At 46.7% G+C, this 22,755-nt stretch overlaps 1 protein-coding gene across 1 annotated transcript in view; it reads right to left on the bottom strand.

Moving 5' to 3' along the window:
* Positions 1–408: 408 nt before the first annotated feature.
* The window catches only part of LOC132897506 (sarcoplasmic reticulum histidine-rich calcium-binding protein), a 46,435-nt gene continuing 24,088 nt past the window's right edge, over positions 409–22,755 (bottom strand). The window contains exons 2-5 of the mRNA XM_060938773.1: positions 18,800–18,903; positions 10,124–10,192; positions 9,839–9,893; positions 409–1,167 (exon numbers count right to left, since the gene is read on the bottom strand). Coding sequence (XP_060794756.1) covers positions 1,142–1,167; positions 9,839–9,893; positions 10,124–10,192; positions 18,800–18,903 — 254 coding nt within the window. The 3' untranslated portion in view covers positions 409–1,141. The remainder of the gene's footprint in view (positions 1,168–9,838; positions 9,894–10,123; positions 10,193–18,799; positions 18,904–22,755) is intronic.

Genomic DNA, 22,755 nt, shown 5'->3' with positions numbered 1-22,755 from the left:
CTGATACACTGTTCCAGACATCACGTCCATAAAGCCACCTGGGGGGGGGGGGGGGGGGGGCTTACACAATGTATTTTACACAGTCATTTGCTTTGTGTGTATTTGGTGGAACAAATGGTAATTTAATAAATAAATAAATAGATTTTTAAAAAAAGTCAGATAATTGATGTCCAATCACTGAACCTTCCTTACTATTATCCAGTTAGTTTGAACATCAGAGGTGGACAAAGTACTCAATTTCATTACTTAAGTCAATAGTACAGATCCCACTGGTCAAATGTTACTCCGATACAAGTGAAAGTTGTCCAGTCAAATTTTTACTTAAGTACTGAAGTACTTGCTTTTAAAAATACTTAAGTATTAAAATTACATTTTCTGTTAATGCATCGTTGTATTATTGCCACAACGCTTACAAACCTAATGCCTCTGAAGCAACCGATCGGATTCACAAAATGAACGCATGCTGTGCCGTCATGGTGGTTTAACGTTCAGCTAGCTAGTCAGTGAAGCGCCACCTGACATGCTAGCAAATGCTTTTCAAACTCGAAATCATATTGGGTAGCTAACGCTACTAGAAAAGAAAAATATCTACATTCTGTTTATTTGGCAAGATTATGCTAAAACATATTTCTGAAAGGACTTCAGATAAGTTAACGTTATTCATGTTAGTGTAACTCCGTTTTTACATGCTAACTAATAGTGCCCAAGTTAACTAGCGATGTGTTAACGTTAGCCATGGACAAGGCGATGGTAATTTGGCGGACAAATCCATAGAAAGTCATGTGATTAACCAGACTGCATAGCTATTGCAACATTATTGCTAGCTCTAAAGGCACAGACAACTTCATTGCAAGCTTTCTCTTGGAATAAAAAAGTTTACATCCCTCAATATGCTTCCGCAGGTCAGACGTCAAGTCTTTGTAGGCTGTGATGTGGTTCATTTTAGGCAAACATTTAAAATGAAACAGATCTTTAATTCTTTCAGAAAACTGAAACATGGGTTCTAGCTATAGCCATGGATGCATGCATTCTCCAGAAGAACCACCTCCTTCCATTCTGTCATCAACTGATCATGTTAAATAATGCTGCAGAGAAATCATTGATCTTGATTTTATCCAGTCTAGGGACGTGACCCTAGTGATTACTGATAGGCTGTCTCAGTGTCACCTGCAAAAAAAAAAAAAAAAATCACGTTTTAGAAAGGAAAAGAAAAAAAACATCCACTTTCAAAGCTGCTTCATAGTAACAAGTAGCGAGGACCTTGACAGAAATGTAGTGGAGGAAAAAGTACAATATTTGTCTTTCAAATGTAGTGAAGTTAAAGTCATAAGTTTCCAAAAAAAATAATAATCAAGTAAAGTACAGATACTCAAAAAGTGTACTTAAGTACAGTACTCAAGTAAATGTATTTTGTTACTGTCCACCTCTGTTGAACATACATTAGTTTGAACTTCTGATTTAAGCACAAAAGACATACAGTAAGGTCCATAAGTATTTGGACAGTGACAATTTTCATAATTATGCTTCTGTACCCCACCACAATGGATTTGAAATGAAAGCATCAAAATTTCAGCTTTAATTCAAGGGGTTTAGCAAAAATATGGCATTAACTGTTTAGGAATTAATCTAACCTATTTTTTGCCAAGTCCCTCCATTTTCACATATTTAAAAGTAATTGGATAAAATAAAAATTACAAATGTTATTTTTAATACTTGGATGCAAATTCTTTGCAGGTCAATGACCACCTGAAGTCTGAAACCAATGGACATCACTAAATACTGAGTTTACTCCCTTGAAATGCTTTGCCAGGCATTTAATGCAGCCACCTTCAGTTGCTGCTAGTTTTTGGGTTTTGCCTTCAGTAAGTGGAAATTATGCTCAGTTCGGTTGACTGACTTGGCCATTTACTAACATTCCATTACTTTGCCTTTAGAAGCTCTTGGGTTGCTTTTGCAGTATGTTTTGTGTCATAATCCATCTGTACTGTGAAGTGTCATCCAAGCAGTTTTGCAACATTTGACTGAATCAGAGTAGAAAGTATAGATCTATACACTTCAGAATTCATCCCATCATCAATCAGATCACCAATAAAACACCAGTGATCCAGTTCCACTGGATGCCCATGTCCACCGTGTTTGACAGATGATACAGTTAGGTCCATATATATTTGGACACTGACACAAATTTTGTTTTTTTTTTACCTGTTTACTGAAACATATTCAAGTTATAGTTATATAATGGACATGGACATAAAGTCCAGACTTTCAGCTTTCATTTGAGGGTATCCACATTAAAATTGGATGAAGGGTTTAAGAGTTTCAGCTCCTTAACATGTACCACCCTGTTTTTAAAGGGACCAAAAGTAATTGGACAATTGACTCAAAGGCTATTTCATGGGCAGGTGTGGGAAATTCCTTCATTATGTCATTCTCAATTAAGCAGATAAAAGGCCTGGAGTTGATATGAGGTGTGGTGCTTGCATTTGGAAGATTTTGCTATGAAGCAAATATGCGGTCAAAGGAGTTCTCCATTCAGGTGAAACAAGCCATCCTTAAGCTGCGAAAACAGAAAAAAACCATCCGAGAAATTGCTACAATATCAGGAGTGGCAAAATCTACAGTTTGGTACATCCTGAGAAAGAAAGAAAGCACTGGTGAACTCATCAATGCAAAAAGACCTGGACACTCAGGCCCACTTTACACGGGGACGGTCTGAAACAAAAACGCAAAAGTCCATTTTCGTTCTCACTTTTTTCCGCGTCTACACGACCGTTTTCAAGGAGGAAATCTGCGTCTATACGGTGACGCATAAATGCGTGGAATTCAATTGGATGTGCATGCCAGGCGGCTTAGTGGTGCTGTGAAAGACCTCCGCTATGTCTGCACCCATGCGCAACGTCTTCCGTCTTGTCTGATCTGCACATCTGCGCTGCGAAAACTTTGACTACTCTGCCTATGGCTACTCGTGAGGTTGCCAGAGCAGCTTGAAGGTCCGTTGGATCGATGTAATCAGACATGCTGTAGCCGTTCTATATGAGTGGGTGGAGCACAAAGAACGGCAGGACAGAGATCAGGTTTACAAATAGGCTTTATTGCTACACTTTTCAGTCTAACAATATTTTTAAACCAACAGACACACACGCAACCGGCGTCTAGCTTGGGGATGAGCTTCTCTGCTCTCCCTCTTTAAATAGGGTGCGGTCACTGGGAAGACACACAAACACAGGTTAATTGACATCAGGTGTAGTGATTCTGCCACTTACCTTCCCTGACTCCACCCTCCTGTCACAGACCGGCGCTTGACCACGCCCCCGCTGCCACACATGCTCTTACTATGACATAAACGCGTACCCGACGTGAGCAGATCCGAGCAGAGTTTCGCGTATTGGGTAGTTTAGACGGATATGCAACGGGGGCTGTTTTTAACTTATCCACTCTGGAAGGCGTTTTCAATTTTTTCCGTTTTTCAGCCTCGAAAACGCTGTCCCCGTGTAGACGAAAGGCACTTCCGATAAAATATTTAGTCGTTTTTACCCGACAGCGTCCTCGTGTAAACGGGCCCTCACAGAAGACAACAGTAGTGGATGATCGCAGAATAATTTCCATGGTGAAGAGAAACCCCTTCACAACAGCCAACCAAGTGAACAACACTCTCCAGGAGGTAAGCATATCAATATCCAAATCTACCATAAAGAGAAGACTGCATGAAAGTAAATACAGAGGGTTCACTGCACAGTGCAAGCCACTCATAAGCCTCAAGAATAAAAAGGCTAGATTGGACTTTGCTAAAAAAACATCTAAAAAAGCCAGCACAGTTCTGGAAGAACATTCTTTGGACAGACGAAACCAAGATCAACCTCTACCGGAATGATGGAAAGAAAAAGGTATGGTGAAGGCGTGGTACAGCTCATGATCCAAAGCATACCACATCATCTGTAAAATACGGCGGAGGCAGTGTGATGGCTTGGGCATGCATGGCTGCCAGTGGGACTGGGTCACTAGTGTTTATTGATGTGACACAGGACAGAAACAGCCGGATGAATTCTGAGGTATTCAGAGACATACTGTGTGCTCAAATCCAGCCAAACTGATTGGTCGGCGTTTCATAATACAGATGAACAATGACTTGGCCATTCAAGAATATTCCACTTCTTTGCTTTAATAAACTCCTGGATTGCTTTGGCTTTATGTTTTGGGTCAGTCACCTGATCTCAACCCAACTGAGCATGCATTTCACTTGTTAAAGACTAAACTTCAGACAGAAAGGCCCACAAACAAACAGCAACTGAAAAACGCTGCAGTAAAGGCCTTGCAGAGCATTAAAAAGGAGGAAACACAGCATCTGGTGATGTCCATGAGTTCAAGACTTCAGGCAGTCATTGCCAACAAAGGGTTTTCAACCAAGTATTAGAAATGAACGTTTTATTTACAATTATTTAATTTGTCCAATTACTTTTGAGCCCTTGAAATGAAGGGATTGTGTTTTTAAAAATGCTTTAGTTCCTCACATTTTTATGCAATCATTTTGTTCAACCCACTGAATTAAAGCTGAAAGTCTGAACTTCAACTGCATCTGAATTGTTTTGTTCACAATTCATTGTGGTAATGTACAGAACCAAAATTAGAAAATGTTGCCTCTGTCCAAATATTTATGGACCTAACTGTATGGTATGCTTTGGATCATGAGCCCTTCCTTTCCTTCTCCATACTCTTCTCTTCCCATCATCCTGGTTCAAGTCAATCTTGGTTTCATCTGTCCAAAGAATCTTGTTCCAAAACTGGGAAGATTTTCTAGCAATGTCTAATCTGGCCTTTCTTTTCTTGAGTGGTACCACTGGTTTGCATCTTGAGGTAAAATCTCTGTATTTATATTAATGAAGGCATCTCTTCATTGAACACTTTGACAACATTAGGCCTACCTCCTTGAAACCCCCAAGTCCTTGACTTCAGGGTTTTCTTCAACAAAGAAAGAATTCTATAGTTATCCACTTTCATTGTCTTCCATGGTCTTCCAGGCCTGTTGGTGTTGCTGAGCTCACCAGTGCATGCATTCCTTTTTTGAAAATATACCAAATTGTTGATTTGGCCACTCCTAAAGTTTTTGCCATTTCTATGACAGGTCGATTTTTTTTTCAGCCTAATGATGACCTTCACTTGCAGCGACACCTCTTTGGACCACATGTTGAGAGTTCCCAGACCTTTTATCTCCTTAATTGGTCATGGAATTAAGAACAACTTTATTCATCACACACTTGTGAAATTCCTCTCTGCATTTAACCCATCTGAAGCAGTGAACAACTCCGCCAAGGACGGTCCCAAGCCCGGCTGAAAAAGGAGGAGGGCTGGGTGTGGGGCTAGCTACCCCACCCCGTTAAACAAAGCTAGCTACAAAAACACCAAGAGGAAAATCAAGACATCGTAGTCCTGGGAAGAGGGGGATCATCAAGAAGAGTTATGACGCCGTGTGGTGAAAGCCGGAAATCGGAAGCTACAAGGCCGACCCTGCTCTCCGCCAGGGCACCAATCAACATCAGTGCATGGAATGTCAGGACCATGTACGGAGCAGGGAAGGCAGCGCAAGTTTCTGCAGAAATGCGCAACTACAACCTAACACTGATTGGAATCAGCAAAACGCGATGGACACAATCTGGACAGACAAGACTAACATCAGGGGAGATGCTGCTGTATTCAGGACATGAGGAGGACAACGCTCCACACACCCAAGGAATAGCTCTGATGATGTCCAAAGTAGCACAGAAAGCACTCATCGGATGGGAAGCCCATGGTCTGAGGATCATCACAGCATCTTTCCGAACAAAGAAGAAGAGAATCACCATGAATGCTGTGCGGTGCTATGCCCCTATGAACAATGGCATAGAAGAAGAAAAAGATCAGTTCTAAAGTAGGCTAAAGACCATCCTAGAAAACCTCAGCGAGAGACATGTCAACATCCTAATGGGAGACTTCAACGCTAAAGTGGGAAGTGACACCACCGGGTATGAAGAGGTGATGAGGAGACATGGCCTGGGTAATATGAATGAGAATGGAGAAAAGTTTGCAGACCTGTGCACTCTCAACAACCTGGTAATCGGGAGCAGCGTCTTCGCGCACAAGAGGATACACAAGGCAACTTGGGTGTCACCGGACAATACCACTGAGAACCAGATCGATCATATCTGCATCAGCAAGAAGTTCAGGAGATCCCTGCAGGATGTGAAGGTGAAGAGAGGAGCTGATGCCGCATCAGACCACTATCTGACTGAAGCTGAAACTGAAGAAGGAATGGATGGCATTGGCAGCACAGCGTCACAAGTACAACATATTCTCTCTGTGAGACACACACGAGAGAAAAATTCAGAGTGGCCCTGAACAACAGGTTCCAAGTACTGAGAGAACTGATGGAAGAGGAGGAGACCGTAGACAGCAGATGGAAGAATGTCAAAGAAGCTGTGACCACAACATGCAGCGATGTTCTCGGGCCCATAAAGTACCAACATAAAGAGTGGCTGACAACAGAGACAATGAAGATGGTTCAAGACAGGAAGGAGAAAAAAGCAAAAGTCAACAATAGCAGAACAAGAGCTGGGAAGACAAAAGGCACAAGAGGAATACATCACAGCCAACAAAACTGTGAAGAAAAGCATCAGAGCCAATAAGAGAAGGTTCATTGACAGCCTGGCAGCTAAAGCAGAAGAAGCAGCAAGAAAGGGTAACATGAGTGAAGTGTACTCCATCACGAAGAAGCTGTCAAGAACGTCCAGTAAGCCAAACAGACCAGTCAAAGACAAGGAGGGAAAGACCTTGATGGGAGAGGAACAACAGCAGGACAGATGGAAGGAGCATTTTGAAGAGCTGCTAAACAGGCCAGTGCCTCCAAACCCACCAGACATAGCACCAGCAACTGAGGATCTCCAAATCAACTGCAACACGCCAAGCAGGGAGGAGATCCGGAAAGCTATTGGACAGCTGAAGAATAACAAGGCAGCAGGCCCAGATAACATACCAGCAGAGGCATTAAAGGTAGATATAAACACCACAGTAGAGATGATGTTCCCACTGTTTGAGAAGATCTGGAAGGAGGAGCAAATACCATCAGAATGGAAGGAAAGCTATCTGATCAAGCTACCAAAGAAGGGTGACCTCAGCAATTGTGCCAACTACCGAGGCAAGGTCCATATCAGGCAAGGTGTTCAACAGGATCATCCTGAATTGAATGAAAGACCAAGTAGACGCTCAACTCAGGGACCAGCAAGCAGGCTTCTGGAAAGACAGATCCTGCACAGATCAGATCCTGCACATCATCGTCGAACAGTCCTTGGAGTGGAACTCTCCTCTACAGTATATGCCAACTTTGTGGACTATGAGAAGGCGTTCGACAGTTTGGACAGGAACACCCTCTGGAAGCTTTTCCATCACTATGGTGTGCCAGCCAAGATGGTCACCATCATCAAGAACTTGTATGATGAGATGTCCTGCAGAGGAGTCCATGGATGGCAGCCCACCAATGCCTTCGAAGTGAGGACTGGAGTTCGTCAGGGGTGCTTACTCTCATCTTTCCTCTTCTTGCTGGCAATCGACTGGATAATGAAGATGTCGGTGACCTGCACAAGAACAGGAATCTGGTGGACACCCTTCACACAACTTGACGATCTCAACTTTGCAGATGACCTGGCACTAATGTCCCATACCCGTCAACAGATGCAGGAAAAGACCAACAGAGTGGCAGCCATCTCAGCACAAGTAGGCCTGAACATCAACAAGAGGAAGACAAAGATCCTGAGGATCAACTCCATGAGCGAAGATCCCATAGAGCTGGAAGGAGAGGCCTTAGAAGAGGTAGAAGCCTTCACCTACCTGGGGAGTGTCGTGGACAAGCTGGGCAGTACCGAAGCTGACGTCAAGGCCAAAATAGGCAAAGTAAGAGCAGACTTCCTACAGCTAAAGAACATATGGAAGCCTAAGAAGCTGACTATACAAACAAAGATCAGGATCTTCAACTCCAAGTTGGTACTGTTGTATGAAACAGAAGCCTGGAGGACAACAGCGGCCACGATGAAGAAAGTGCAGACTAGAGCCCTGCACTCCCGCGGGACCCGATGCAAAGCAGTGCGGCGCGGTACAAATTTTGAAAGCTCATTGCGGGGGCGGGCGGGAGGGAGAGTGCACAATGCGGGCGCGGGCAGGAGAGGTGATAAGCTGCAGTCCCGCTAACTAAAAACGTGTTTAAAATAAAATTTATAAATTATTAATTTATGTCTATCGTATATAATTTGTGCTGGATATTTTATTTGGCATTAATAAAAACATTTTAATATGCCTAAATTTGCGGATGTGGTCTAATCTCACGTACGTTTCTGATTCCTTTCCGCTCTTCCATGTTTGAGATCTCCGATCATGGCAGAAGAGCAGAGCTCCTCTAGTGAAGCTCACAGTGCTTCATAAGTAAGTGCTGCTTTAAAAAGAAGTACATTTACCATTAAAAAGTCAAGAGTATTAGTCCTAAGTATTAAAAAGTATTTAAAAAAAGTATTAACTAGTATTAAAAAGGACTGTGTATCGCACAGATTGTTCAATTTAAAGCTAGAAATAGACAGTGTATAATCTGAGGAGCTGGTTGTGGTTGCGCAGCACTTCATATGAGAGGAGAATGAAATCGCGGTTGGAATCATAACGCTACAGACTCGGAAGTGGGAGTGCGCAAAGCGAGAACTGTCAATCAAAGCGAAAGCTGTCAATCATGAGCGCATGCAGCGCTCAACTTGGAATGTGTCAGCAGAATGTCAGAGTCTAAACAATAAACTTACAATAAATGAAGGATCGGTCAGTGGAGAGCTCAGCATGTTTAATTCCCCAAGCCAATGACAAGAACTTTCGTGAGAAATAACGCGAACATCTGCATCATGCGGGATTTGCGGGCGGGAGCGGGACAAAATATGGCAGGCGCGGGCAGGAGCGGGACTGAAAATCATAATTCTTTGCGGGAGCGGGTGGGAGCGGGACTGCATAATGCGGGAGCGGGCGGGAGCAGGACTGAAAATTCTGTCCCGCGCAGACCTCTAGTGCAGACTTTTATCAACTCCTGTCTATGGATCCACTGGCCGAACACCATCATCAGCAACCAGGACCTTTGGCATAGAACCAAATAGCTCCCTGCAGAAGAGGAGATCCTAAGAAGACGCTGGAGATGGTTTGGTCACACACTCCACAAGCCAACCTCCAACACAACTAAGCAAGCACTGACCTGGAACCCCCAAGGCAAGAGAAACAGAGGATAGCCCAGAAACAAATGGCGTCGAGACCTCAATGTTGACACCAAAAGAATGGCGTACACCTGGAGCCAGCTGGAGCAAAAAGCCCAAGACCGGGATGCCTGGAGATCTCTCGCTGGTGGCCTATACCCCAGGAGGGGTAGTAGGCTTAAGTAAGAAAGAAAGAAGCAGTGAACACGCGCACACATGTGAGCAATGAGCGCGCGTGCACACATACCCAGAGCAGTGGGCAGCCATGCTAACAGCGCCCAGGGAGCAGTTGGGAGTTAGGTGCCTCACTCAAGGGCACCTCAGCCCAACCATCCCATATTAACCTAACTGCATGTCTTTGAACTGTGGGGGAAACTGGAGCACCCGGAGGAAACCCACACAGACATGGGGAGAACATGTAAACTCCCCACAGAAAGGCCCCCGCCAGCCACTGGGCTCGAACCCAGAACCTTCTTGCTGTGAGGTGACTGTGCTAACCACTTGGAAACTGGTCACACCTGGCCATGAAACTGTTTATTAGTCAATTACTTTTGAAACTATGAAAATGGAGGGACAATGTAAAATGCAGAACGTGATACCTGGTTTGCAGATCGTCTCACAGACCACAGGACATATGTAGCAGTAGGAGCATTGCTGGAGGAAAACAACAAAATCTTAAACAGTATTCTGAAAGGAACCATACATTCAACCTTTAGGGCACCAGATTTGTAAAAGCCTGGGAGCTCTATAGTGGCCATAAAATGTCTGTCATCACCTTGGAAAAATGATTGATTGATTGTTTTTATAACACTGATTATTATAACATATTATACACCCTCTTTTTGTACTATACTTGTATGCACACTTTGTATAGGTGTACTTACATCACAGTGTTGGCAATGCACTGAGGAGTCTCCTGCCTCACACGAGCATTCATCACAACTATTGCAGTGCTGAGAAAGAGGGAAAAAGACAGCAAAAAGTTCCTTCTGAGAGTCTCTTTGTATTTGAATTGATGCCCTTATGCAAATACTAGAGCTTCACATATAGATGTTGACTGTTTGGAAGAGTTACATAAAATGCAGACAAACAGACTGTGGCAGCGGGGGCGTGGTCAAGCGCCGGTCTGTGACAGGAGGGCGGAGTTGGGGAAGGTAAGTGGCAGAATCGCTTCACCTGAGTGTCATTAACCTGTGTTTTGTGTGTGTTCTCCCCAGTAAACCGCCCTACTTAAGGAGGGAAAGGGAGAGCGGAAGGGAGCTTCTTCCCCGGCAGAGCCGACAGTGTGTGTGTGTCTCTCTGCCTACTTGGTTTAAAAACATTGTTAAACTGAAAAGTTCGGCAATAAAGCCTTGTGAAAACCCTTGATCTCTGTCCTGCCGTCCTCTGTGCTCCACCCACACGCTATTCGCGCTACAGTGGTGCCGAAACCCGGGACAAGGTGGAGCATCAGTCCTGCAGCCCCATGGAATCCTCCCCGTTCGCGGACTTGGTCCACGCCCTCGCCACGGCTCAGCAGAGTCAGCACCAGGCACTCGTCACGCTCCGGAAGGAGCAGGAGCTCCGCTTCGAAGCCCTGGTGCTGGCTCAACAGGAAGATCGAGAGGCGTTCCGGCGTCTCCTCGCGTCGGCGGGGTCCACCAGCGCCCCGGCCGCGGGCCCGTCTCCCCTCACCTTAACTAAGATGGGCCCGCAGGATGACCCCGAGGCTTTCATCACGTTGTTCGAGCAGGTCGCAGAAGCCTCGGGGTGGCCGATGGAGCAGCGCGCGGCACGCCTCCTCCCCCTCCTGACGGGAGAGGCGCAGCTGGCCGCACTACAGCTCCCCGCCGATCGCCGGCTGGCCTACGCCGACCTTCGCCGGGCTGTCCTCCAGCGCGTGGGGCGCACGCCGGAGCAGCAGCGCCAGCGCTTCCGCGCGCTGCGGATGGAGGAAGTCGGCAGCCCGTTCGTGTTCGGCCAGCAGCTCTGGGACGCCTGCTGGCGGTGGCTGAGGGCCGAAGATCGCGACGCCGAGGGAATCATCGACCAGGTGGCGCTGGAACAGTTCACCGCCCGCTTACCAGCCGGAACCGCGGAGTGGGTCCAGTGCCACTGCCCGGCGTCGCTGGATCAGGCCGTGGGACTGGCAGAGGATCATCTGGCAGCTGTTCCGGCGGCAGGACAACCACCAACATCGTCTTCTCTCTCCTCTCCTCTCTCTCTTTCTCTCCCCCCTCCTCCCGTGTCTCGTCCTCGCCCCATTCCCCCACCACGGAGGCGGGGGCCGGCTCCACCCCAGCCGGCCCGCCGCACCCGTGGTGCCCTCCCGTTTCTCCCTTCTGTGTCTGTCTCTCCCCCCCCTCAGGTGAGTGAGCCTCAGAACACAGCTGCAGAGGGAAGGCCTGGGCCGGTTTGCTGGTGCTGCGGGGAACCGGGCCACCTGCAGCAACAGTGTGCAGCGATGGAGGTGGGGGCGGTGGTGCGGATCCCTGACGCGCCAGAGGCTGCCCTCGATCGGGCCGGAGCGTATCGCATACCAGTAAGTGTACAAGGGGCTACATATCAGGCGTTGGTGGATTCAGGTTGCAATCAGACCTCAATCCGCCAAAGCCTGGTGCAAGACGAGGCATTGGGGGGAGCACAAGGGGTGAAGGTGTTGTGTGTGCACGGGGATATTCACAGCTACCCGTTGGTGTCGGTCCACATATATTTCAGAGGGGCAAAATCAATAGTGAAGGCGGCGGTTAATCCTCGCCTGACCCACTCTTTGATCTTGGGGACTGATTGGCCGGGATTTCGGGGTTTGATGGCACGTCTAGTAAAGAGTGGGTCCTGCCGGTTGATAGGGGAGGGTCCCGGTGTCGCTTTGGCTGGAGCGGCGGTCGCAGAGCCGTCTACGTCATCTCCGCGACAGAGTGAGGAGCCCCCGGCCCCTCCTCTTTCTATTGGGGAATCCCTCGCGGATTTCCCACTGGAACAATCGCGAGACGAGACTCTGCGACACGCGTTTGACCAAGTGAGAGTAATCGATGGTCAAACGCTCCCGCCGAACGCCACCCCGCCCTTCCCCTATTTTTCCATTTTGAAGGATAGGTTATACCGAGTGACGCAGGACACTCAGACGAAAGAGCGGGTCACCCAGTTGTTAATTCCAAAGAGCCGCCGGGAATTGGTATTCCAGGCGGCTCACTTTAATCCCATGGCTGGACACCTCGGGCAGGATAAGACACTCGCCCGGATAATGGCCCGATTCTATTGGCCGGGGATTCGCGGCGACGTCCGTAAGTGGTGTACGGCGTGCCGCGAATGCCAGTTAGTAAATCCAGCGGCCATTCCAAGAGCACCCTTACACCCCCTACCATTAATTGAGACCCCGTTCGAAAGAATTGGGATGGATCTCATCGGGCCATTAGACCGGTCAACACGTGGGTACCGCTTTATATTGGTTCTGGTGGACTATGCAACGCGATACCCGGAAGCGGTGCCTCTTCGCAATATCTCAGCACGCAGTATTGCAGAGGCCCTCTTCCACGTCATCTCCCGGGTTGGAATCCCGAAAGAGATTCTGACTGACCAGGGCACCTCGTTTATGTCACGAACACTGAGCGAACTGTATGGGCTACTGGGTATTAAGCCGATCCGCACCAGCGTTTATCACCCACAGACGGACGGTTTAGTTGAACGGTTCAATCGCACCCTCAAGAATATTATTAAAAAATTCGTAAGTGAGGACGCACGTAACTGGGATAAGTGGCTCGAACCCTTGATGTTTGCAGTGCGAGAGGTCCCCCAAGCCTCCACGGGGTTCTCCCCATTTGAATTATTATATGGGCGTAAGCCACGCGGCATCTTAGATGTACTGCGGGAAAATTGGGAGGAGGAACCTTCACAGAGCAAAAACGAAATTCAGTACGTTATGGATCTGCGCGCAAAACTCCACACGCTCACCCACCTAACTCAGGAGAATTTGCGCCTGGCCCAGGAACGGCAAACCCGCCTGTACAACAAGGGCACGCGCCTTAGAGAGTTCACTCCGGGAGATAAGGTACTCGTCCTGTTGCCCACGTCGAGCTCCAAATTAATCGCCAAGTGGCAAGGACCCTTTGAGGTCACACGGCGAGTCGGGGACGTCGACTATGAGGTTAGGCGAACGGACAGGGAGGGGGCGCTACAGATCTACCACCTCAATCTGTTAAAACTCTGGAAAGAGGAGGTCCCCGTGGCGTTGGTGTCGGTAGTTCCGGAGAAGGCGGAGCTGGGGCCGGAGGTCCAAAAAGGGACATTGGCATCTCGTACCTCTCCGGTCCCCTGTGGAGACCACCTCTCCCTGACCCAACTCACGGAGGTCGCCCAGTTGCAGGCCGAGTTTTCGGATGTATTCTCGCCCCTGCCCAGTCGCACTAACCTCATAGAACACCACATAGAGACGCCCCCAGGGGTGGTAGTGCGCAGCCGTCCTTATCGATTACCCGAACACAAAAAAAAGGTAGTTCGGGAAGAACTTCAGGCCATGCTCGAAATGGGCATCGTCGAGGAGTCCCACAGTGACTGGAGCAGCCCGGTGGTCTTAGTTCCTAAGGCCGACGGCTCGGTCCGGTTCTGTGTGGACTATAGAAAAGTCAACGCGGTGTCTAAATTCGACGCGTACCCGATGCCTCGTATTGATGAGCTGCTCGATCGACTAGGCACGGCTCGCTTTTACTCGACACTGGATTTGACGAATGGATATTGGCAGATCCCCTTGACTCCATTATCCCGGGAGAAAACGGCCTTTTCCACACCGTTCGGCTTACACCAGTTCGTCACACTTCCGTTTGGGCTGTTTGGGGCGCCCGCTACGTTTCAGCGGCTGATGGACCGGGTCCTCCGGCCCCACGCCACCTACGCGGCCGCTTACCTAGATGACATCATTATCTATAGTAATGACTGGCAGCGGCACCTGCAACACCTGAGGGCCGTCCTTAGGTCGCTGAGGCGGGCGGGGCTCACTGCCAACCCGAAGAAGTGTGCGATTGGGCGGGTGGAAGTACGGTATCTGGGCTTCCACTTGGGTAACGGGCAGGTGCGTCCCCAAATTAATAAGACCGCAGCGATTGCGGCCTGCCCGAGACCCAAGACCAAAAAGGGGGTGAGGCAGTTCCTGGGGCTGGCTGGCTATTATCGTAGGTTTATACCTAATTATTCGGACGTCACCAGCCCGCTGACTGACCTCACTAAAAAGGGGGCACCAGATCCGGTCCAGTGGACGGAGCAGTGCCAGCGGGCTTTCTCTGAGGTAAAGGCTGCACTGTGTGGGGGGCCACTTTTGCACTCCCCTGACTTCTCTCTCCCTTTTTTGTTACAGACGGATGCGTCGGACAGAGGGCTGGGGGCCGTTTTGTCCCAGCAGGTGGGGGGAGAGGACCGCCCAGTGTTATACATCAGCCGGAAGCTGTCAGTGCGTGAGGGGCGCTACAGCACTATCGAGAAAGAGTGCCTGGCCATCAAGTGGGCGGTCCTCGCCCTCCGTTACTACCTGCTGGGGCGCTCTTTCACCCTCTGTTCGGACCACGCGCCCCTCCAGTGGCTCCACCGCATGAAGGATGCCAACGCGCGGATCACCCGTTGGTATCTGGCGCTCCAACCTTTCAACTTCAAGGTGGTCCACAGGCCGGGGGCGCAGATGGTCGTGGCGGACTTCCTCTCCCGTCAAAGGGGGGGGGGGGGGGGGAGTCGGCTGCGGGCCGGACGGGCGCCTGGCCTGAGTCGGGCGGTGGGGGTATGTGGCAGCGGGGGCGTGGTCAAGCGCCGGTCTGTGACAGGAGGGCGGAGTTGGGGAAGGTAAGTGGCAGAATCGCTTCACCTGAGTGTCATTAACCTGTGTTTTGTGTGTGTTCTCCCCAGTAAACCGCCCTACTTAAGGAGGGAAAGGGAGAGCGGAAGGGAGCTTCTTCCCCGGCAGAGCCGACAGTGTGTGTGTGTCTCTCTGCCTACTTGGTTTAAAAACATTGTTAAACTGAAAAGTTCGGCAATAAAGCCTTGTGAAAACCCTTGATCTCTGTCCTGCCGTCCTCTGTGCTCCACCCACACGCTATTCGCGCTACACAGACAAATGCAACACCTACACTTTGATAGCCATCACTGGAACTGCAGTTGGAATTGGTCAGAAAAGGCTAAAAAAAAATTTGTGCAGAAATGTTACACATTAGCATGCTTTGCAAGGAAAAGCACCTGGTAGCCACTGTAAAATATGGAGATGGATTAGTGATGCTTGGGGCCATTTTGTGACTATCAGTCAATGGGCTGGTGTAACAATGTATGATATGAATGAATACAAATTGAATTGTATTCAGTGTATGTTTGTTTCACTACAGCATGAAGCTTCCCTTCCCAAAGGGTAATGGCCATAGAAAGAAAATAGCTAGAGAGAACAAGCAACTTATGAAAGTGCGCTCTTCTTACTTAGAATCTCCTCTCATTTTTTAAATGGTTCCACCCCTCATTAACATATTACCGCCCATAGCAATCTGAAATCAAGAAGATATTGCCCTGCCAACTCTGTTAGAGTTGACCTTCAGTTCACAGACCATAAGTAAAACATTCAAAGTTAAAAAAAAAAAAAACACATTAAATGATGTAATGTACAGTGGGGCAAAAAAGTATTTAGTCAGTCACCAATTGTGCAAGTTCTCCCACTTAAAAAGATGAGAGAGGCCTGTAATTTTCATCATAGGTATACCTCAACTATGAGAGACAAAATGAGAAAAAAAAATCCAGAAAATCACATTGTCTGATTTTTAAAGAATTTATTTGCAAATTATGGTGGAAAATAAGTATTTGGTCAATAACAAAAGTTCATCTCAATACTTTGTTATATACCCTTTGTTGGCATTGACAGAGGGCAAACGTTTTCTGTAAGTCTTCACAAGGTTTTCACACACTGTTGCTAGTATTTTGGCCCATTCCTCCATGCAGATCTCCTCTAGAGCAGTGATGTTTTGGGGCTGTCGCTGGGCAACACGGACTTTCAACTCCCTCCAAAAATTTTCTATGGGGTTGAGATCTGGAGACTGGCTAGGCCACTCCAGGACCTTGAAATGCTTCTTAGGAAGCCACTCCTTTGTTGCCCGGGCGGTGTGTTTGGGATCATTGTCATGCTGAAAGACCCAGCCATGTTTCATCTTCAATGCCCTTACTGATGGAAGGTGGTTTTCACTCAAACTCTCACGATACATAACCCCATTCATTCTTTCCTTTACACGGATCAGTCGTCCTGGTCCCTTTGCAGAAAAACAGCCCCAAAGCATGATGTTTCCACCCCCGTGCTTCACAGTAGGTATGGTGTTCTTTGGATGCAACTCAGCATTCTTTCTCCTCCAAACACGACAAGTTGAGTTTTTACCAAAAAGTTCTATTTTGGTTTCATCTGACCATATGATATTCTCCCAATCCTCTTCTGGATCATCCAAATGCTCTCTAGCAAACTTCAGATGGGCCTGGACATGTATTGGCTTAAGCAGGGGGACACGTCTGGCATTGCAGGATTTGAATCCCTGGTGGTGCAGTGTGTTACTGATGGTAGCCTTTGTTACTTTGGTCCCAGCTCTCTGCAGGTCATTCACTAGGTCCCCCCGTGTGGTTCTGGGATTTTTGCTCACCGTTCTTGTGATCATTTTGACCCCATGGGGTGAGATCTTGCATGGAGCCCCAGATTGAGGGAGATTATCAGTGGTCTTGTATGTCTTCCATTTTCTAATAATTGCTCCCACAGTTGATTTCTTCACACCAAGCTGCTTACCTATTGCAGATTCAGTCTTCCCAGCTTGGTGCAGGTCTACAATTTTGTTTCTGGTGTCCTTTGACAGCTCTTTGGTCTTGGCCATAGTGGAGTTTGGAGTGTGCCTGTTTGAGGTTGTGGACAGGTGTCTTTTATACTGATAAGTTCAAACAGGTGCCATTAATACAGGTAACGAGTGGAGGACAGAGGAGCCTCTTAAAGAAGTTGTTACAGGTCTGTGAGAGCCAGAAATCTTGTTTGTAGGTGACCAAATACTTATTTTACCAAGGAATTTACCAATTAATTCATAAAAAAAATCCTACAATGTGATTTCCTGGATTCTTCCCCCCATTCTGTCTCTCATAGTTGAAGTATACCTATGATGAAAATTACAGGCCTCTCTCATCTTTTTAAGTGGGAGAACTTGCACAATTGGTGGCTGACTAAATACTTTTTTGCCCCACTGTATATTGTAATAAATTTCTGCTTTTGGACTGAATGTTCATTTGATGGCATGACCAGTCAAAGCCGTCAGGTAACATTGGCTGGTCAGTTAATGTTAACATACTGTCCATGATGCTAAATTTAGATAAAACATGTAGTTTGGCATACATAGTTTGCAGGGCTGCACAGATCGCCTGATTCAATTCCAATTCCCAAGCTAACAATTTGATTTTGATTCAATAGGTGTGTGTGTATATTATATATCAAAGCAATCTTACATATTGCTTTGATTTCACCTGCAATACTAGTGTCAAATTTATATAATCCAAAGTGGTTCCACACATCAGCCATTAATTCTGGTCAGAGCCAAACTATTTTATTCTCTGGCTATGTTTAATCATAGTTGAAATGAACCTAGAAAACCTTTTACCAAAAAATGCATATTTGCCTAAAAAGATCCATCCATAAATTTTACAGATCAATTGTAAAAACTATTTATTAAAAAATATGTTCGCACTCGGTGGCACGGTGGTGCAGTGGTTAGCGCTGTCGCCTCACAGCAAGAAGGTCCGGGTTCGAGCCCCGTGGCCGACGAGGGCCTTTCTGTGCGGAGTTTGCATGTTCTCCCTGTGTCCGCATGGGTTTCCTTCGGGTGCTCCGGTTTCCCCCACAGTCCAAAGACATGCAAGTTAGGTTAACTGGTGACTCTAAATTGACCATAGGTGTGAATGTGAGTGTGAATGGTTGTCTGTGTCTATGTGTCAGCCCTGTGATGACCTGGCGACTTGTCCAGGGTGTACCCCGCCTTTCGCCCGTAGTCAGCTGGGATAGGCTCCAGCTTGCCTGCGACCCTGTAGAACAGGATAAAGCGGCTAGAGATAATGAGATGAGACATTTAAAGGCACAGCCACAAAATCAGCCTGTCTTATCCTACAGGATTTTCATACCATGCTAAAGTGGCATTGGGGGGGGGGGGGGGGGGGGGGGACATGGCATTTTTACAATTAAAAACATTTTTAAAAATTAAAAAAAAAAACATCAAAAACTTTAGAAAAGCATCTCAGGGAATAAAATAAGTGAAAAGTGTACAGCATGCCTCCTTTAAAGTTGAGATGATAAACGTTTTAAAAGGCAGAAAATAATTTTGCTGAAAATACCCATAATTAGCCCAAAATTTTTCATCTTTTTAGAATTCAGCCATAGTGGCATCCAACAAATCTAAGGACATTAATGTTATGCTACCTGTTACAGTTGCCCATCAAGCAAGGATAACATTCTCTCATTCAAGGAACAATTACTAAAAAAAAAATTATTGCATTCATGTTTTACTGTACATGGTGTGTATGGGGTATGTGGTGTGTGTCATTCATGCTGGTACCTCACAGACGGAGCACAGGCTACACAGAGATCCACTCTGATACTGTAATGTAGTTGTGGTCTCTGCCTCTGCTGCTTTTGCTTTTTCATCACCACTGGTGTGTTCTACAGAGCAAACAATACACACTTAATCATTAAAAATCTACATGCACTGGATCTATGGATTCACTAATCCATAGTCTTGGAAAGAGAAATCCAAACTGCTGCTTCAGCTATGTTGGTATCTCACATTCACCATCAAATTCTCCATTAAATCATTATAAATTTTAACTTCACTTGTGAAACAGAAATTTGGCAGTGGAGAGACCAAATGTCAAGACAGACTTTATGATTTTTATGAGTGACAGTAACAATAAATAAGGAAATCATGAAAGCTGATGATTGACTAGATCCACGAACCGAACTCTAATGAGTATAAACAGGATCATAACACTCATGCTGGAATAAACAAAAATATTTGTCATTATATTTTCAGGACATGGAGTATTATTGTGTTACAATTACCGGTCATCAAAACTGGCTCTTTTAGCTTTAAGGCAAAACATAATTTCAATTCAACTCAACCTTATTTGTATCAGTGTTTTTAACAAAACTGGTGCATCTCAAAAAGTTAGAATATGGTGAAAAAAGTTCGTTTTTTTCATAATTTAATTCAAAAAGGTAAACCTTCATATATTCAATATTCATTATACATAAAGAGAAATATTTCAAACCTTTTTTTGTTTCAATTTTGATGAATATGGCTTATAGCTCATGAAAATAAGAAATCCAGTGTCTCTCTTGGTCAAGTACAGAACACAACCACAATCATGGGGAAGCCTGCTGACTTGACAGTTGTCCAGAAGACAATCAACAACACCCTCCACAAGGAGAGTAAGCCACAGAAGTTTCTTGCTGAAAAGGCTGGCTGGAAAAGGTGCATAAACAACAGGGATGACCGCAGCTTTGAGAGTATTGTTAAGAAAAGTTGATTCAAGAACTTGGGAGAGCTTCACAAGGAGTGGACTGAGGCTGGTGTCAGTGCATCAAGAGCCATCACACACAGATGTCTTCAGGAAAGGGGCTACAACTGTCACATTCCTAATATCAAGCCACTTCTGAACCAGAGACATCAAGTGTCTTAGCTGGGCTTAGGAGAGAAAGAACTGGACTGTTGCTCAGTGGTCTAAAGTCCTCTTTTCAGATGAAAGCAAATTTTGCATTTCATTTGGAAACCAAGGTCCTAGACTCTCCCTCTGAAATCCTTCTCGAACTTTTTCTTCATGTGTCATATGTGGAAGTTGCAAATAGAATATCTCATCTCATCTCATTATCTCCAGCCGCTTTATCCTGTTCTACGGGGTCGCAGGCAAGCTGGAGCCTATCCCAGCTGACTACGGGCGAAAGGCGGGGTACACCCTGGACAAGTCGCCAGGTCATCACAGGGCTGACACATAGACACAGACAACCATTCACACTCACATTCACACCTACGGTCAATTTAAAGTCACCAGTTAACCTAACCTGCATGTCTTTGGACTGTGGGGGAAACCGGAGCACCCGGAGGAAACCCACGCGGACACGGGGAGAACATGCAAACTCTGCACAGAAAGGCCCTCGCCGGCCACGGGGCTCAAACCCGGACCTTCTTGCTGTGAGGCGACAGCCCTAACCACTACACCACCGTGCCGCCGCAAATAGAATATACCTGATATTTTCTTTCCTTCATGGCCACCCACAAGACAGCCGAGGCTGGTTCTGGTCCAACACAATGGAATAACCATACAAAAATGTAATGGATCAGTCAAAAGAATTTAAAGTATAGCCACAGTACTTTGACAAACAAAAAAAAAAAGTTTTCAATTTCATGTTACAATTTATGATCTATGGCTTGGAGTGTTGTGCATTGCTATGGATTGTTTTTCAAATAATGGAATATCCAAGCATGCGAAAATGTTGACTTGCTGCTTGGCACAGAGGCTTCTGGGAAGGGTGAGTTGGCCCCTTTGATGTAATTCTCCATTAGCAACTGAAAGATTTAATGCTGTATTCATGTCTGTTTTGTGAGGGCCACCTGGCTCAAGGTAGCCACCACATATAAGGAGTCATACACTGTTAGTGGTATATATACATGTGCGCATTTATTTTACAATATTTACAGACTATAGTGAACCAAGCAAGCAAAGACACAACAAGCAGGCCGCCAGCCACAACCGCTGGAAGAGCAAGCTACCAGCCTCTCGCCGTCAGGCCAAGGCTGGAAATGAGCAACCACTCCCAGGTGACAGAACCCCAGCTAAATTTCCTGGACTCTGCCTCCTGGTTACCCCCAGACTGCAGGCTCCAACTCCACCTGCAGGCTATGAAAAGAACACAGCAAAACCAGGACACATCTTGCAGTTGGTATTACTGTGGGAGCATAGAGTGTTGAGAGAGAGGCAGTGGCGTAACGCCAGACGGCACGGTTGAGCCGGGGCTTCACATCACTCCCCCCCAAAAGACAGGAACCCATAACATGGGTTACTGTGTAAGAACATCACAAATCCTACACAGCAATAATAGAATGCACAGCAATAATACGAAATACACCCAAAAATACCAAACACGTGCACACACTCATAGGCCTAAGTGAACACCCATACAGGCTACACAGCCACACCAAACCAGAATTGAATCCGTCCACATAGTCTCACTCATGCCGTTAAACCATCCCACCATTCCATGTTTCCGGACACATGGGAACGCTGAAACAGAGCAAGACATGAGAGACACAAACAGACAGACAAACAGGCACAGACAAACAGTCACTCATCCCTCCGGGGCACGAGAAAGGGCATCAGCCAGGACATTTTCATGGCCACGGATGTGTCGAATGAGGAGTCTGTAAGGCTGCAAAAAACACGCCCAGCGCATCAAGCGCGGATTAGAGTTTGTAATCTCTCCGCTCAGTAGCCGAGAGAGCTACAAAAGCATCCTGGGCATGTCCCTGCAAAGCAGTTTGAAGTAAGAAAACTTTATCCTCACCTGTCCATTTTAAGTCAGTAACCATACTTTCAAACAGAGAGAAGAAAACGTCTGGGTCGCGTTCGTTAAATTTGGGGAGAAACTTCACCATATTGGCCAAACTAGGTGACAGAATATTACCGTATTTCCCCTCGATCATCAAATCTAAATGAACACACTCCATACGCAATTTCTCCATCTCCAATTCTCGTTCTTTCTCCCTTTCAGCAGCCTCTAACCGTCTCTGATCAATTTGCATTTGCAAAATGACTTTTTGCTGCTCGAAAGTTAAGTTACCTACCACTGACGCCGCAGCACTAAGGGCATCGCGTTCACCAGGCTGTTCCATAGTTTTAACTGATGGCAACACCTGTATTGCCTTCAACCTCTCACCGAGAAACACAAGCAACTGCTCCTTTTTAACAGACTTAGGCAGTGTGATCTCGATACAGTAAAAGTCCGCTACTTGGAATAACTCCTTAACAGTCAAGGTAAACCAACAGGCTCTCAGATGGAGCAGCCAAAAACTTTTCTACCGCGCTCATCACCAGCGCAACAATACTTACCTACAATGCCCAACGAGCATAAAATAAATCACAGGCCTATGAAACAACCAAAATGCTCTCTCTACCAACCCCGACCTCAAAAACCCAAGCAATAACCAAACATTTAGTGAGGTGAAAACACAGCTAACCCCGCAGGGTCAGCTAACCACAGAGCATTCCCCCTAAACATTTACCCCCCGACTAGACTACCCTATCTTCTGACGGAGTCCAAGAGCCGGGGATCAGTGCCCAAAAAGAACACTCACCAATACCGTCAGATGCCAGCCGTCCCGACAAAGCAGATGCAGCCTTACTCTGCGGCGGTGCCCTCCGGCCCAGACTCCCGTCACCGGAACCTACAGCCCAGCGCGGAGCGCTCTACTTGGGGAGAGATTTAGCTCAAGTGACTAGCCACCCCACAGTGAAGCCC

This window comes from Neoarius graeffei, chromosome 14 (assembly GCF_027579695.1).
Source record: "Neoarius graeffei isolate fNeoGra1 chromosome 14, fNeoGra1.pri, whole genome shotgun sequence".
NCBI classification, from domain to species: Eukaryota; Metazoa; Chordata; class Actinopteri; order Siluriformes; family Ariidae; genus Neoarius; species Neoarius graeffei.
This window is presented reverse-complemented; position numbering and strand designations above follow the sequence as displayed.